This window comes from Ochotona princeps, chromosome 19, assembly GCF_030435755.1.
Source record: "Ochotona princeps isolate mOchPri1 chromosome 19, mOchPri1.hap1, whole genome shotgun sequence".
Lineage (NCBI taxonomy): Eukaryota > Metazoa > Chordata > Mammalia > Lagomorpha > Ochotonidae > Ochotona > Ochotona princeps.
The window spans coordinates 38604497-38622554 of record NC_080850.1 but is presented as its reverse complement, the minus strand read 5'-3'; the positions used below and the strand labels follow the sequence as shown (position 1 = coordinate 38622554).

Here is an 18058-nt window from a genome sequence, read left to right as displayed (position 1 = left end):
TTGTAATTGAAACCTTACTTGAAACTGATATGTTTTGTAGATTTTTGTGTGTGTTGATGTTCAAGTTTAAAAGAGTTGTATAAAAAATTTGTGAAAATGGCCTATTATGAGGAAATATGCCTGGACATCAAATAATATGCCCATTTCCCATGAGCTTTTTGAAGTACCCAGTAAATGTACATTGTGTTAGATAAGAATCAGATAAGAATCTCCAAGTAGGAGATTGTTTCTTTCCCTTTATCTCTTTATTCCTGTTCAGATCCTACCCATTTGTCACACCCCAGATAAATTCCCCTTTTAGACTTCCTACATCCTCTGTCTCCCATTCATTCACACAGCACATTTCAGCATGCCTTTCTTATTACCAATAATTCAGTTTCTTTTTTCTCCGTAGATAAATTCTGATCCTTTTGTTGTCAAGGACCTTGCTCAGAGCCAACTGGTGTTTTTGTCACAGAGCACGGGGACCTGAGCATCCAAATGTTTAATCTAGGTGTTTCTGAAAAGGAATGCATTTCTTCTGATAAGGAAATAACCTCATTTCTGTGTTTTGTAATGAAGGCAAGGCTGAATTTAATCTTGTTTAATTTTTGGCTGTATCTGTTTAGCCCTGGTCAGAACATAAATCAGACACTTTATATGAGTTCTTTGGCAAGATGCAGAATATGAATAACACTTACATACATAATTCTTAGGACTCATCATCGGAAGTGATTTGTAAGATATTCCTTCAATTCCCTTACTTTCTGGAAATTGACTTCAATTATAGCATTTTATTTCTAGTAAAAACAGTTATGGTGCAGCTATTAAAAATTATAATGATTTTTAAATATTCTGAATGTGTCCTTGGAAAATAAAAACTGACTTGGTCTAGAAAACTCCCCGGAACCCATTTTTAGAGTTATTCTAAGAAACACTGGGATGTCACAGATTTGTGTTCATCACACATATATACAACCTTGTTGATGAGTAACTTGGCAAGCATCTATATACTGTGAGCTTTTTAAAAGCTCAAGAATTCAGTGTAATAGAAAATTGTTAGCTTCATTTTACAAATGAAGAAAGCGAAGTTGAATGTTTGATGGTTACTGTGTTTTGGGTGTACCAATACATGCTTGAAATACACCAGGTAAAATTAAAATAAAACCTTTAAAGAAGTAAATAGCTTTCACAAGGCAAAATAATATCCCAGTTTTGCTGTTGAGAAAGTGAAATTGAAAAGGAACAAACTTTCCCATGTCATGGAGCTAATTATCAAGACCATGACTTAAATCCTGCTCTATATGACAGGAGAACACCAATTATTTTGTAGGCAAGTTGTTTTTTTTTTCCCTTTAAAAAATTCATGTATAAATTCTGTGTTTTTTTGTGTTTAATGTATACAATTTGATGAGTTTGGAAACTGAATCTTCACATTCATTGTTTTGTATTACTGATCTCCAATCAGAATTTCAGAAAATATTAAGTAATTTTTGAAAAGATTTAACTCTTTTTATCAACTTCTTCGATGCATAAACCTAAAAACCTAGATTATATGAATGTGTCCAAAGTTGAAATCACGTGTCTTTAGGTGTTTTTTTATGTGTGTCAATGTGTGTATATTTGTACACACACAGTAAGTTGTCAGAATTCAACTTATTTTTAGCTTAAAGTTTGAAGTATCAGTAGAGATTTAAGAACATCAGATATTTATATTTTGAAATTATAAGTCTTCCAATTTTTCCAATTCTTACAATTATTTCTTTACAATTTGAATAAAAATTCAGATCATAATAAGTAGAGTAAGTTATAAACACTAACCAAAATTTTGATGTTGACATAACAAAAAGGAACATATGTTAAACCACTTTCAAATGTGTGTTGGTTTGTAATTATAAATTCATGCTACCAATGTTTTTATTGGTATACTAAAAAAAGCAATTTATAGGGATTGTTGGTAGTGTGATATTTTTAGTTTTAATTGTCCCTGTCTAATGCCTTCAGGATATTATTACGTTATAACATTATAAAAATGTGCTAGCCAAAATTCCTGATTTACAAGCAATCAGAACACTTTTAAATTTTTCCAGCTGTATCCTTAAACTTACTTCACAAAAATTTTAAACTATGATTCATCTTACCTGTTTTTCAAAGTCATGACTGTCTGGTAAGTTGTAAGAAAGATGAAATCTAACACATCTATTTTTCTGTGAATCAAGTCATACAGAAAGCCTGAGAACGCTGACTTATCTTTCTTTTAATTAACATGGAAAGGAGAATAACAATTCCCAGGCTTATTTGTGTGGACTGCACAGTAAAGCCCTCGTTACTAATTTACAAGAGTTGCACACTCTACCACATGTGGCTCTTCCAGTATGCCTAAGTGTAACATTTTCAGAATCGCACTGAAATGCAAATTGGGAATTTCAGACAGTATATTTTCTTAATGTTTATTAACAACACATTAAAACCACAATCATATGGTTGGAATCTGGCCTAATTAAATTCTGTAAGAATTTGAGAATTCACACTCTGAAGCCACTCAATCATATTCCCTTAGTTTCTGAGGAAGCAGGAGGAGTGAATGTGAAGCAGGATATATTTAGAATATAATACCAGAAGCACAAAATTAGCCTGAAGACATAGATTTTCCTAATTATCCTTCTTAAATAGAAAGGCAATGATCGTTACCATCATCATGTCACAAGGAAGTGGGTGAACATGTCTCAATGGTGTGGTTTATACAAACAACTGAGAGGAGTGTAGGGACACCAGTTACAACAGCCTATCTTAAAATACCCTTTTCCCCATGAGATGCTCTGCATGTCAGAAGAGCGGAATTTAGACATCATCGGAGGTGTGTGCCCTACAGACAACTGTCCCCAGAGAAGTTCCTTCTTTCACTGATTTTCCTGAACATTTTCTTTAGCCATCTTTGCCTCATTCTTCCTGCACTATGATAATATTATTGTGCACCAAAGTTTTCTGGAATATTACCAAAGAGCTTCTGTGAACTGACAAGTTTAGAGGTCTGGTGATTTTTTTTTTAAAAACATCACTATTAATTTGTAAGATAAGAACCAGTGTGCTTCACTATTTCATTTCTTTCAGGATACTATTAACATATAACACACAAAAACATTTTCAAATTTGCATATTCCCATGAACTTAATTTATTGTCTCTGTATACACTACAGGCTAGAAATTATATTGAATTGGGCCCAAAATGTAACATTTAGCTTTATACTGTCTCTTGTAGGATCTCGCTTTTCTGGAGTCCAAGAAAATAAAAACTTGTCAATTGATGTTATTTTCCATTTCATCACATGGATTTAATGTTATGCTTTTTTGTTTGTTGGTTTCAAACTGACTGCACTCCCCCTCTGCCCCTCTTCTCTTGGTCCTCTGCAGTATGATGGGACGGGGCCTGTGCATCAGCAGTTCTTGATCATTTCCCTTCTCACTGACACCTTTGGTCTGTGGATCTTTGTAGTGAATTCCTTTATTACAGACAGTTGAAGCATGGGGCAGCGCTTGGTTACCAGGAGTGCAGAGAGCCAGGTCGACTCTAGAATGTTGGCTTGATTAGATATGACCTTCCTATCTGATTCAACTCCAAGACTTTATCTTTCCTTCCATCTCAGCATTCATGCCTCTGGCTCAGAGTCCTGCCAAAGGCACTGTGAACTTGACTCCTATCCTTATGGCCCTTGGTTCAAATGTCCACCTTTTTGGCCTTTATGTGGCAGTCAGAGTGGAAGTAGGCTCAGAAATCATAACATGGACCAAGCACGGAAGCCTAGTGGCTAAAGCCCTCTCCTTGCTTGCACCTGGATCCCATATGGGCACCAGTTCTAATTCCGGCAGCCCGGCTTCCCATCCAGCTCCCTGCTGTGGCCTGGGAAAGCAGTAGAGGATGTGTATTTCAGTTCTCCATATTTTATATTTTGGAGAACAATAATGTTTTATGCTTTTTAAATTTGTTGATAGTAGCCACATATCTTAGCCTGTTTTCTGCTACTGAACATACTACTCCAGACTTGGTCATTTATATGCACTAGAGCTTGCTGGGCTCACACTTCTAGGGCCTGGAAGTCCACCTGCGTGGCTACTTGCTAAGTCATAACATGGTGGAGAACAACACATGGTGAGGAAACAAGCGTGGAAATGGGAAAATCAGACTAATCTCAATCTTTTCCTGGATCTCACTTCCCAATTAACTCACTGTAACGACCTTCATATATTCATTTGTATTGTAACCTCATCACCTCAGAATGATCTCCATTCCCAGCATTCTCACAAATGCCATTAAATGTCAACATGCATTTCAGGGCAAATTCAAACCATGGCACCATAGGATTTCTTACCCTGGCATTCACTGTTTGTGCTTGAACTTGGACATTTTACATTAACCTATCCTATGAAATACTCCTCATTTTCCTATGTCCATTCCCGGGTTAAGTCCACCCATTGAGATCTTAACTGAAAGTATTATGTTTCAGATCAAGAATGTCAGATTGCCTTATCATGCAGATGTCTCCATATTTTCATCATTTTGTATCCTTCCTCTGCTCCATTCAGAGGTTCTGGATTAGTTTGTAATGGCATTCCCTGCAGTTTTTTGAATCCTGAAATTGTCTTGAGGAGGAATGCCTGGTGGCCTTCCCTGCCTGCTGTGGTCTTAGTCCAGCCTCCTTACCTTCTGAGATCTTTAGCCGTCTATGGACCTCAAATTCATCTCAAGCAGGACACCCAACTCCTGTTCGTTGTTTTTCTATTGCAGGTGTCCTCTTCCTGGGTCAAAGCCATCTGTTCAGCCTCTAGTTGTTGCTGAAATTCAATAAATATCATCAGGAGAGGGAAAGTGCCTATAAATATTTGATTCATCATTAAAAGTTTCCTCTTTGTAAACTTGAAAAACTTACAGTATCATTTCTTTCTAAAACTCTGGTGCCTTTAAAATGATTATTTCATTTTTATATAGGCTGCTCAGTTTTTTCTCAACAGGGATATTTGTCCATTACAAACCCAACTGCCTCATAGGCTATTAGGTTTTTAATGTAATCAGGGGTTTCTTCTAGTTATAAATATTTATAATTTCCATTTGACATTATTTACAAGTCTTCTAAAATATCCATTTGCAAAGAAGGATGGAAGGAGCAATTGGAAGAGTAAAAATTGTCTTAGTGATTCTAATTTTGTTGCAGTGGGATTGGAGAATTGTCGCTATAATGCTTTCTTTGCATACGTGCCAAGTGTTCTCGGGTAACTTTTTCTACTTCAGAAGTTCCTGAATGTTTGAAAATTGTATGTGCATCCAAGTTGTTACATAAAACTGTGTGTGACTTAGATCAAACTTTTTACATGGACTGTTTGCTTCTCTGCATCTTTCACATATTCTGTCACCTAAACCAGTAGTCTTAATTTTTACCAATAATTTGACAAAATGTTGATATGTGTACAGATACACATATATAGACATATATACAGAGACATATATACTGATACATATACAGACATATATGTGCTGTTTTCCAGTAATTTTGAAATTATATGATTGATTTTATGCATAGGGCTGTTTTGTCCTTAAGATGTATTTTATAAAATACTATGATATGAGCCAGTTCATGGGATTACCTTTTACTCTCATTTTTATGTCTGTGGCCTCACTGTCAAGGTGGACTATTTTTTTACTTGCATTGTAATTTTTATTTCTGCATTCATTTTCAAAGAAAGTTTTCCCTCTGGGAATTTCATGCTGCTGAGATGGATCTTCAAATTTAGATATATATTTATAACTTATAAAATCAAATATTATTTGGCATATTGATATGTTATTAATGAAAAGGAACCTTGTATATTATGATGTTAAAACATACAAATAATAATTTATATACGATATTCTGTATTATTTGAACACAGAGATCTGCTATACTTGTTTAAACCGTTTCTTAATTAGAAGTCACTTTTCCCCTCATATTCATAGCAAGTTCATTTTAAAGAATATTGACCTAATTCAAACATTTGAGAGTATCTGTTCATATATTAGTTAAAAATTTTTCACTGGCCCATTAAGGTTATTTGTATTTATAGGGCACAGTATGATGCTTTTGATACATTTATATGTTGTATATGTCTATTAATGTCTAATGACGTTTTGCAGATTTCACATATAGGTGAGATCATGCTGTACTTACTTGGACACCTCTTTTTAAATTACATTTGCAATTTCTGATATCACGTCCAATAACATGTATAATTGTACTTTTATGTTTCTAGATCATCATCTTTTCACTTAAACATAATATAATGTGTTAATTATTAAATCAAATTATTTTACAATTATGATAAGCACCATTTGGGTGTCAGCATATAACTATTTCATATTAGTTATATATAAAACTGTAGCATTCCATATTTTCCTTATAAAATACATTTTATGTTCTTTTTAATTTAAAACAGTTTGATCCATAAAATTGTACATGTTTGTGGGATACCATGTGCTGCTTCAATGCATTATATGTTGTATAATGTCCATGCAGGGTAAATATATCTGTATCCTTAAACATTTAACATTTATGGTGAAGACATTGACAACCCTGCCTTCTTTCTTTAAATAGAGAAATCATGAATATGTTCCCTATAGGCATCCTGCTCTGCAACAGAATTCCAGAATGTCTCACTCTCGGTCTAATACCAACTTAGTTCTCGTGCATCAATCCACCACCTCTTTGATTCTTCCTTGGCACCGTTGCAGTTTTCAGTTCTATGACATCACTTCCTTATGCTCCACTTGTGAATGAGACGGTGTGGTATATATTTGTGTCCTAATAAACAGATTGTATAATGGGCCATCATGTGTCTTGCACTTTTCCATGTGCACCTTTATGATTTTATTAATTGGCACATACTGTGTGGGTGATTCTATTAGGCTTCAAGTCATGGTAAGACTCCCAGGGAAATAACATAGTACCATCATAGGTTCTGTAACCAATGGAAAAGCTGATTTCTCAAGTAGCCATTTATTGTAAAATGCATGGTGTTGGGTTTTAGGGATTTTTGGTCTTCCTGGTGACGTGTATATCTTTAGACCAATGAGATTTGGTTTCAACGAGATTCTGTTGACTCGTGATACATGACTTGATTCATTTCTACATGAGAAGTTAGGAGTTGTTTTTGTTTGTGTTGTATTTCCAGAATTCTTCATGTTAAAAGAGTGCTTTGAAAAGCGTCTGTATTACATCTATCTTTAAATAACAGCTGTGTTAGATCTTTCCCCCACCTAACCTCTATCCTTTACTATAATAGGAAACATGTGGCTTCTTAAAGGAACTGAAAAGCATAGAGTTTAAACAGAATAATGCAATTCATTTAATTAGTCATGGTTACAATTATTATCCGTAACTTTGAAGGCAAACAAAGACTCCTTGATCTGCCAAATGTAAGAACAATGAAATTCAAACTTATACGAGCCCCACTTATAGATTCTACTTTAACGTTAAGAAAAACAGGAAAAGAGGATCATTCTGGTTTTTAAACCATAACCTGCATTGTAAGAGATTCCACTAACTACCATTCAGACTTTAGAGGCATAATTATGTTTTTAAGTCTCTAATTTTCAACTGTGATAAACATTTATATGAATTTAGGAAATGGCAGAAGAGGAGGAAAAGCACGCATAATCTTAAATACAGTTGGCATTAGTGATTTAGCATGCTCACTCAGTCTTTTTAAACTCCCTGGAATGTGATTATACACACACGTTTATGAATATCTCTATGCAAATATGTAATGACAATTTTAACATTGTACTTATTTAATAAACTTGTATATTTATAGCATGTGTTTTAGTCTTTTTACCATCATTTAAAAATTAATCCCATAATAGTCATTAATTTCTGTGCTTTAGAACCTCAGAAAGATCAGTGTTATTTTTTCCTCTTCCTCCGTATCTTAGAAATGGTGAATGAAAGATACTAAAGTCATATACTTGCTGTATGGCTGCTGTTCCCCAATACTTGTTACAAGTCAGTCCTTCCTACGTTCGTGTATTTACTCTGCCTGTGGTTCCTGCTCCCCTGTACTCCATACAAGTCAGAGTCCTTCCTACATTCATGTATTAACTCTGCATTTGGAACTGGGGCTCCTGATCTTGTTCTCTTAGAGCTGTCCTTGTTTCTGGTCTCTTGACGCTACCCATGTTTTACTCTGACCTTTCACTGCCTTTCCCGGTTTCTGAAACTCATTCTGATAATGTGTAGTTTCACGCACATGGAATCAGTCCATCCAGTACAACTAAATCAGCTGCATCATCATCTCCACATTTCTCTACTTTCATGATGGTCCTTCATGATGGACCTTCACCTCAGAAACAGCCATCCCTAAATCTCACTCTGATCACAGTACTGTGTGCTCATGTGGCCACTCTTAATTCATTGGCGATCTCATTTTTTTTTTTAATTTTTCCAAACACCGGTTTTGGCACCTGACTTCTTGGTGCTCTCTATATCCTCAGCTGAACCTTTGCAACTCATTTACACGAAGTATCCAACTCCTCCCTCCCCAGGACTTTATCAGTTATTTTATATTTCCCCTGTGGTTATTCCCACCTTCTGAGGCTTTTCCAGAACCACTACCCACTTCTCAACACTTGTCAGATGATTTTGCCTACTTCTTCAATCAGACATGTAATTAGACAGTAATTTCTTTATGTTATTAAGTTCTAGCTAGAAAATTCTAGAAAAAGCACTCAATTGTGTAACTACAATAGTTCCTACTAAAGGCTCAAGGGGAAAAGAAGAAATTCAGTATTCCCTTATATTTGTAGTATACTGCAAATTCGACTTTATAGAATGATGTTACAAATACACAAAAAATAGGTATGGGAAACATTTGGGCAAATATTTCTATGTAAGGACAACATAATATCTGAAGGGATACTGAAGAAAATGAAGCTGATTATAATGATTTAATTCAGTATGAGCTAGTCCACGGTGACATAAAAACTGCTGTCAGTTTGCTTTTTAAATCTGAACATGAAAACCTCTAAGAGAATTCTGTACTAAATACTGGTCACTGGTATACTCATTATAGTGAGCTTCATTTATTATTATTATTATTATTGCTGGAGGGCTATCTAATGACAGATTATAATTATTTGTATTACCACATGGTGAAGAAAATACTGATGTTCCAGTAAGAGATTTTTCTTTTTCCTTTTACTCCCCCTGGGTGGCTTTTCTTTTCTCCTAACCACTGTATCTGTCCGCCTTGGGAAGAGAACACACAGTAACAAGCAGGTAGGAATTTGGTCAGGTGGTCAAGGTGCTGCTTCGGATCCCCACAACATATATCCAAGGGCCTGGCTTTGTCTCGGCTCTGCTGCTGTTTTTCGGCTTTTTCCTGCTGCATTTGTTGGAAGGCAGTTGGTGATGGCTCAGATAATTGGGTCGCAGCTACCCATATGTAATGGGATTCCTGACTCCCAGCTGCAGAAAGGTCCAACTCTCATCTTTGTGCGCTTTTCGGGAGTGAATCAGTGGAGGACAGCTCTCTTTCATTTTTTTCCTTTTCTCTCTCTCTCTCCCTTTCAAATATATATTAAAAAAAAAAAAACTTTTCCCAAAAGTTGTAAGCATTCAGGTAATAATTTTTAATGAGAGGAAACTATGGATTAAATTGTTTTTAGAAGCAAAATAAAGTTATCTGGCAGATAGACTCAAAGGAAAATTCAGATCTTCAATGTGTCATTTTTATAGTCTCTATGATTTTTGACAGACCGTTTCACCTATCTTGGCTTTAAGATTTCATCTATAAAATAGCTTGAAATTCATCATAAGGATATGGGAATTACAGAATATACAATTTAAAATAATAGGTGTTAGCTCTAACTTCGGACCAGAAATGGTCTCCCCAAGAAACTGTTCAACCCATCTGGACAATAAGTAGCTGGACTCTATGCTTGGTATACGTTTGCAAGGAAAGAATCTTGATTGAATTTGAACTGTAATACTGCATCAAGGTGGAGGAATCCACCAGGGGGAGGGGCATGGGGAGGGGTGGGGGGATTCTCAGAGCCTATGAAATTGTCACATAATGCAAAATAACTAATAAAAAAAATAGGTGTTAACATGGCATGTTGTTTGAAAATAATATAAAATATATGCTTGCAAGATGACAATTATTTTAGTAAATAGTCTTTGTTTAGTAATGTGTATTAATTAGTAAAATACTCTGTAAGTCCTTGCCTAAAGAATAGTTTCAGATTTTTACAATCTTTCCTGATAAGTTACAACAGAAGACCAAATAGCTTCCTAAGTTCTTTTTTTAAGTAATGTTTTTATGTTTTATGTATTAAGTAATGTTTTTTATGTTTTAATGTTGGAGTATCTTAGTACCCACATATTTTGTGAGGGAAACTTCAGTATTTAAATATCAGTAATTAATTTTACATCACATCAAAGTGGCCTTTAATGAAATAAAATTCTTAAAATGTATTAATTTAACATATGTATATAAGATCAGGATTGTCCTGTGAAGTTTACTTTTATTACTTTTTGTTTTCTTGAAAACATGTTATTAATAGGAATTTTAAATATTTAATATAATTGCTTTTTATTTATATTTGTTAAGTCATGACTACTTTTCTTACTTGACAATGAAAAGTGGTGTTTATAAAATATATTCTTAATGTATGCCTGGATGCTTAGTAACATACCTAAATAATATTTTTTAACTGTGAAATTAAAATAGATCAGAATTTTATAGATTTCCTTATACTTACATGTTTTCCATCTAATATTCCATTTGTAAGGATTAGCTTTTTCAGTTAATATTTACCTTTTCATGAGGACAACTATTATCGCCATGAAATAAACAATTACATCTTGACAATTTAAATAAAATCTGTGATAATAATATTTGTTTCTCTTAGGCATAGCTTACTTGAATGGAATGTGTAGTGAAAAGAGAAAATGTATTATTGCTGAAGACAATGGCCTGAATCTTGCATTTACAATTGCTCATGAAATGGGTCACAAGTAAGTAAAATTCCTGGCTATGTTATACGTTTAGAATCTCACTGTGTAGCTTTTGATTTTGGGGGAAAGGGCTTTAAGTTTTGAAAGCTAAGAAATTTAGAAGAGGTGTGGTAAAACTACAAAGAGTTTCTTCTACATGTTGTAACTATTATAGATATGTCTAACAAAGTCTTATTACAGTTTTAAAATCCTCATGGAGAGAATCATTTCATGGTGCATTACTGATCTCTCTACACATTTCTAAACCGTTAAATGGCACAATAATTATAAACACAGTCTATATATTTTTAAACATTCAAGGAAAATGACTAAATGAAAATATTTCCATCTTATACTATTAACTATCCAGTGTGTTTAGGTGTGGCATAACTGCAGCAGAATTCAGCTAAACACATAATTATAAATACTTCGTACGTCTTAGTTCATCTAATAGAAGAGCCAAGAAGTAGGTCTCTTACAATTTTCATACCAACACTTATTGAGCATCTACTGTGTCCCTGTGTGCCAGAATTATCTCCAAGTATTTTCAACTCCCCTAGAACAACCTTCTGAAGTAATTCTACTAGTGTACCCAGAGAATACAATAATTACCCTCACAGTGTTATAAAAAGAGTGGTATCATCTCAAGTCCTTCAACTTGTGTCATGCTGTTTTGAAATTTTACATTCAGTTATCTTCTGTTTGGGCCTTAAATTTCCTTTGGCAAAATGTTGAGTTGGATTGGGATTCAGATTGTGATAAAGTATACACATTTTATTAGGACGTTCATTGCAGTTGAAATGTCATGGTTCTGAGAATCGAGGTTCATAGTTTTTAAAAGTTTACTCAACTGGGAAATAGATGGAAAAAGCAAGACAAAAAGAAGGCAAAAACATTCTCCCCTCTGCTGATTCCCTCTCCATGAAATGGCAGCCAGGAGGAGGGGAGGTGCCAAGGACAGAGGCAGGAATGGCTCCTGGCACTTAGAGATGTATCAGGGGCAACTAACTCACCATCTGGACAGGCCAAATGCCATCCTCCCTCAGCCACTCCCTACCCTAATCACTAGCGAGGTCAGTGAGGGGCATGAAGGTATTTTAACTGGATGGATTTGGATTTAGTGAAGTTTCACTTAGGGGGGCTTGTCTTTATGGACATTTCTTTGGTCAAGGACATTCCTAGATAGGCTCCTGAACTTTAAAAACTTTAACTGGTTGCCAACATTAAAAAGTAGGTAACTGAGTATATACATATACTCTCACACACGAGTAGCAAACTGGGAAGTAGAGCTGCATTATAGTACACATCTCTATCCCTGAATAAAGTAGGCCTGTCATTTTGAAACATGTAAATACACTGTACAACATGACACTTAATATCCTACCTCTACCTCTACTAGCACATCGTGATACATTTAAATAGCAGAAAGTTAATCTTATAATTGTTACTAGGGAACTATATGCTATTGTAATCATTTGGGAAACATTGGGTGTCACTGTTTTTAAATCTATAGATACCCTTTCATTTTTTTCGCATCCAGGCTTTCTGTCTGCACTCAGTTTGTTACTTCAAGAAAAGAAAAGGCAACAAATTTTAAAAACATCATCCATTGGAAAAATATAGAATCAAAGAATTATAGCAATTAAATTCTAAATCCCATTCTAATTTTGATCATTTAAAGCTATTGCCAGTTTAGGTGTAATAGAAAGGCCATGAGCATTAGTTCAATGAAATGTTGAGAATAATGTATAGATGCAAGGAAATGTAAATAAACAATAGTGGGAAAACATGTGAAAAATAATTGTAAAGATAATTCTAAAAATAAGTGAAAATTTCCAAATTATTATGATTTTCCCTCTTTAGCTATGCATTTACAAAATGATATATAAACAGTCTTGGTTCATATTAATTCATTTTTCCAAGTATTCTAATAGTACATTGTTTACTTTAAAAAGTTGTATGTTTAAATAAATGTGCTTAAAAACAGATATACAAAGTTAATTTCTTCAGTTGTGGTTGTATGTTAGTTATTCTTTTCTCCTGTAGGAGAAAATATACAGGAGAAATAATAATTAAAAGAAACATGAGTTAACTTACTAACACTCAAAATTTTGATCAATAACCTACTTAGAAAACTATGTGAAATTATTTAAGGAAAGAGCACCTCAGTTTTATATAGCAGAAAGATTGCTTTATGACCAGGAATTCAGGTTGCATTGGCTAAAATGGTGCTAAAATATTACTTTATTTGATTTTTATAGAGTATCAAAAAAAAAAACCAGACTTGCCAAATATGTGTAACATTTGCTGGGGGACCAGAGCATGTGATAAATTTTGAAACACTCAGTTATTAAGAATTTTTACCATTAAGCAATTTGAAATATTAAGGTAGCAGTTTCTAGATGGTGGACTATGAATGATAAAAGCAATGAAAACAAAAACAAAAGGAGGAAATGTATATAAATCAGGTCATCATGAAAGTCACTCGGTGTACAATATGAGGCAAAACGTAAGAAATGAAGGAAGTGGAAACTAAAAGAAAGGTTTGAATATACATGGTAGCTTCCGGATTTATGGAAAAAGGAATGAGAAAAGAAATTTATGCTGGTGTAAGACAATTCTGAAATCGATATATATTTTATTCATAATGAACATTTTTTCATGAACTTTCTGAAGACCTTGTTTATAGCCTCTTAAATAGGAAATCAATAAGGAATACCTTAGTTTTAGTCTATCAAATACGAAACATCTTCACCAATATTGGAAAATTTTAGATTCCTTTCTCTCTCTCTCTCTCTCTCTCTCTTCCTTGCTGTCTTTCTCGTTCACACACACATACACAGCCCTTGTTTTCAGAGCTGAGTAACAGCCAACTACTCAAGTGAAACTCTTAAATCTTAGTGTTTTTTCTTTTTATATTTCTCAAATTTGTTAAATTATATACATAGAAGTATTTTCAGAAAACTAATAATAAGCTACAATTTTATGTAATTAAGCCAACCACAATTTTAGAATGGCAAGATTATGTCATTTGAAAGGTTCACTTCAAGAACGCCTTCCTCTGATGGCACAGATGCTAAACTGGTTTGCAAAGGGTACTGGTGTTTGTTGTCTCAATTTTTATTTCTAGGAATTCCCAGAACAACTTCAGATATAGCTGAAATAATCAGCACAGACCACGAAGTAATAAAAAATTAATTCTAAGGACTTGGTTTTGAGTAATTGAGAAAACAAAAATTCTTCATTTTCTATTGCAAAAGAATCTGAAAGACTGCCAGCTAAAGATGATTTTAAAATACATGTAATTATAAGTTCATATTTTTTTCACAGTTTTACAGATATATAAAAACATATTTATATATTCACGGAATACAAACATGTTCTTCATTAATTTGCTAAGATGAAGCTTGAAACATTAATTTTAATGACTGAAAGAAAATACCATTGGGAATTCAATGTAAATTTACTCTGTTGAATGTATGCGTGTGTATATACACATATTCTTTCCTTTTTCTATTTTATATATTGTTTAGAAATTGCAATTTATTGAAGAAGTTTCACTTAGACTTAAGCCCATAATTTACTATTGACGTATTAATCATGGTTAGATTCCTTTGTTGGCTGGGGAGAATAAGACCGCAGTCAGGTTAACTGATTTGTTAGTGGACTCATAAAACTCAGTGTGGCGATTTTACTCATCAATACAGTTTACTTCCAGGAAAGGTTCTTCTTTAACATGAGCCATGGGAAGAGCCACCCAGGACAGAGTCCACAGGCACCAGGCTCCAGACTCACAGTGCTCTGCTGCCAGAGTTCACCCAGTGACCCATCTACTCGAGCGAGGAACCAGAAGGGCTGACCGGAGCCTTGGTGTCCAAGGTCATGGTGGTGGACTGACTGCCCCCCACTGACTAACCTTCCCTTCAGAAGTCAAGCTGGCCGTAGTCCTCCACCATAAATCACAATGATAGTATAAACTGTCGTGAACTAATCTCCTTCACCCTCTCACCTCCCCACTACATAACAAACACCTTGGCAGGATATCCCAAGGGCTTAAAGGTTACCTCCCAGCAGCTAGACCAGGGGAGGAAAAAAAAAAAGCTCACTTGGACCACCCACATACTAGTTCACTCTACTACACAGTTAGGAAATACTTTTCAAGATTCAAAATGTCCTGCATCTCCTAACAAGGCCCTGTTTTATTAGCAGACATAGAGTTTAATATTTTACATTTGTATTTAAATCCAGTGTCATAGATTAGCCTAAGTACATACTTGTTATTTTCTTGACTCCGCAAGAGCTGTTTTTATATTGAGGACATTTCCCTTTACTAAGTGGATTGATTTATATCATTAACCTGCGGTTTTTGTTAAACATGAACGTTTTATATTTTATTGTTTCTTCCATAGATTTTTACACTTGATCTTAGCCAAAAGTCCAAGAAGTGATCTCTCCCATAGATTTGTTTTGCAATTATAAGTTCTTCCTGACCCTAAAATTAGGAAAACACATTTTTGTATACTTGTTTCACAAACTCTCTCCCTCCCTCCTTCTTGGGCTTCCTCCCCTTTTCTGTTTTTCACTCTTACCACTTTAACGCATCTAGAATTTATTTCATTGTACACAGTCACATTGTCCCCATGAAATTCTCATCGCTCATTAACTGTTCGATAAATGTTCTTACTATTCCAAGTGTGGTCTGTGAAGACATGGAGCGCAGCCAAAATGTAGCACATTACTTTCTTCCTTGATGTCCTGAAGAGAAGTTAGCTAAAGTAAACTGTATGTCTGTATTCCTAGTGTTAAAGCTGATGTGCGTGGTACAATCAGCTGCTTATCTGGACAAGGATCAATAACACGAGTTCCTCAAACACATTCTGTGCAGGGTGTCCAGAGTAACAGATACAGATCTTTGTTTTTTATTCATCAATGTCACCAACTTGCAGGTTGAATTACAGTTTCTATAAAATAGTCCCTGATTTTATTCTAAAAGCCATCTATTCCTATGTAAGTACATTTCAAAAGTTCATGTCCGGTAGGTGTTTAGGTGTAGCAATTAAGACAACCATGTCCCATGTTGGACTTCCTGGTTTAACTCCTAGCGCTGGTTCCTGATTCCAGTTTTAAACTGATGCCAACCATGGGAAGAAATAGCGATGGCTCAAGTTGGATTCCTGCCATCCCTGTGGGACCCCGGGGTTGGGCTGTAGGCTCCTCCTTGGAACCATTCTTTGGACCTATCTTCAAGGTTGGGGAAGTGAACCCACAGATGGGAGCTTCCCTTCCCTCTGTTTCTTTGTCCCTTTCTCGGTGTCTCTGCTTCTCAAATAAATACAATTTAAAATAGTTTTACATTTGTAGAAAAATGGATTGAAAGACTATATATTTTGAAAATGACGAAATATGTTCTTCAATACTATTATTTGGTACCTTTGAAATAACTTTTTTGAATAAGTAAATGTATATACACAAACACACATATCCACACATTATATAATCTTTTTCTGTGTGTACATCTACAAATAACTTAATCTGCTTTGTGGTTTCCAAAGACAAATAAAATAACTCATATTGCTGTGTATGGTTTTATGGTTATAGTAAAGCTTAACTACATTATCAGGGAAATTTTTAAAGAAATTTATAAATAAGACAATCCTGTGACCATTTCCTGACCTGGCTGTATCTTTAAAAAGAGCACATTTTTGTGCTCTTTTGTGCTTAAAATGTTGGAGCTCAAGACTTCTGCTCCCACCTAAAGAAGGAAAGCAATAATAACACCTTATTTCAGAGATGATCATTGCCAAAGCTCACACAGCGAGTCAGTGACTGAGCTGACGTCCAAAACCAAGTCTGTCCAAATCCAAAGCCCTTGTTATTAATGACAGTGTTATGCCAGAAACGCAAAAGAGCTCTCCAAGCTAACTTCACTCTGTCCACTGTACTTCTGGGCTGGCTCTGAATCACCTGTCTCACCTGATCGCTCACTCTCCCTCTCCACCTCATGCGTCCACTTGTTCTCAGTCCCTGGTTTCCAGTTCACCGTGCCTCTGCACGCTATGGGACACAGACACATAAAATTTGTTGTGGCTGAGATTTTTTTATTTTCCACCGATGACTCGTTATTTCCTCCTATTAGTGGTTCATGTAATTCAGGCTGGGAGCCTTTTGCAAAGAAACATTCCACACAAGTCTGTCTAACAAACATTTTAATACCACCCACCTCCTCTGTTCATTCATTAGGTAGCTAATTCACTAAGATGTAAGTTCCAAGAAGCAATGACCATATTCGTTTTTACTTATGGGATTCATAATGTATTTGACTCCATAGACAGCGAGAGCATTCTAGGACATGCATGCAAGGACATTCCCTACTCTGAAGTGTTGCCATAGAGGTCTTCCTAGCCCAGGAAATGGATGCTCCAGTCTTTGAGTTGTTCAGCCAAAGCCTACACAATCGTCCTTCAGCTCTCTTCCTGTCTGATAGTACAGATTCAACCAGTGAGCTCTTGACACTGCCTTCAGACTACACATAGCGTCGGATCACTGCTCCTTGGTTCTGCTGTTGACACCACACTAAGCCACCGTCAGTTCTGCATATGCAGCCTCTGTCTGTTTCATTCTTTCTTGTTTGCTTTCAGCTGAGAAACAGGGAGATTATTTTTTAAAAGAGGCAAATTGCATGACCTGCTTGCTGAGTGCATTCCATGGTTTCCTATCTAATTGAGAAGAATGCCTTGCACTTAGGGTGGCCCGCAAAGACTCTCTGTGTTCTAGCTCCTCACCGTGTGACCATACCTCCCCTTACAAACTGTGCTGCAGTGCTGTGGTCCTCTTTGCTCTAACTGACATGAAGAAAGCAAATACCTACTTTAAGGTATAGTTTTTATTTATTTTTTCCTTCCTGAAACATTATCCTCCAGAAAAGCCAATATCTTTTCTATTTTTTTTTAATTCTCTGCATAAGTCAATCTACAGTAATGCCTTTTTCATAATATTTAGAAAAATTGTAAACATAACCACTGTATTGGTTCCTTTCCCTCTGCCTACTTTAATTTTCTTCA

General features: G+C 35.2%; 1 protein-coding gene across 1 annotated transcript in view; it reads left to right on the top strand.

The window, feature by feature from the left end:
• Nucleotides 1-18058, top strand: part of ADAMTS19 (ADAM metallopeptidase with thrombospondin type 1 motif 19) — a 182602-nt gene that overhangs the window by 70318 nt on the left and 94226 nt on the right. Inside the window, exon 8 of the mRNA XM_058677493.1 lies at nucleotides 10913-11018. Coding sequence (XP_058533476.1) covers nucleotides 10913-11018 — 106 coding nt within the window. The remainder of the gene's footprint in view (nucleotides 1-10912; nucleotides 11019-18058) is intronic.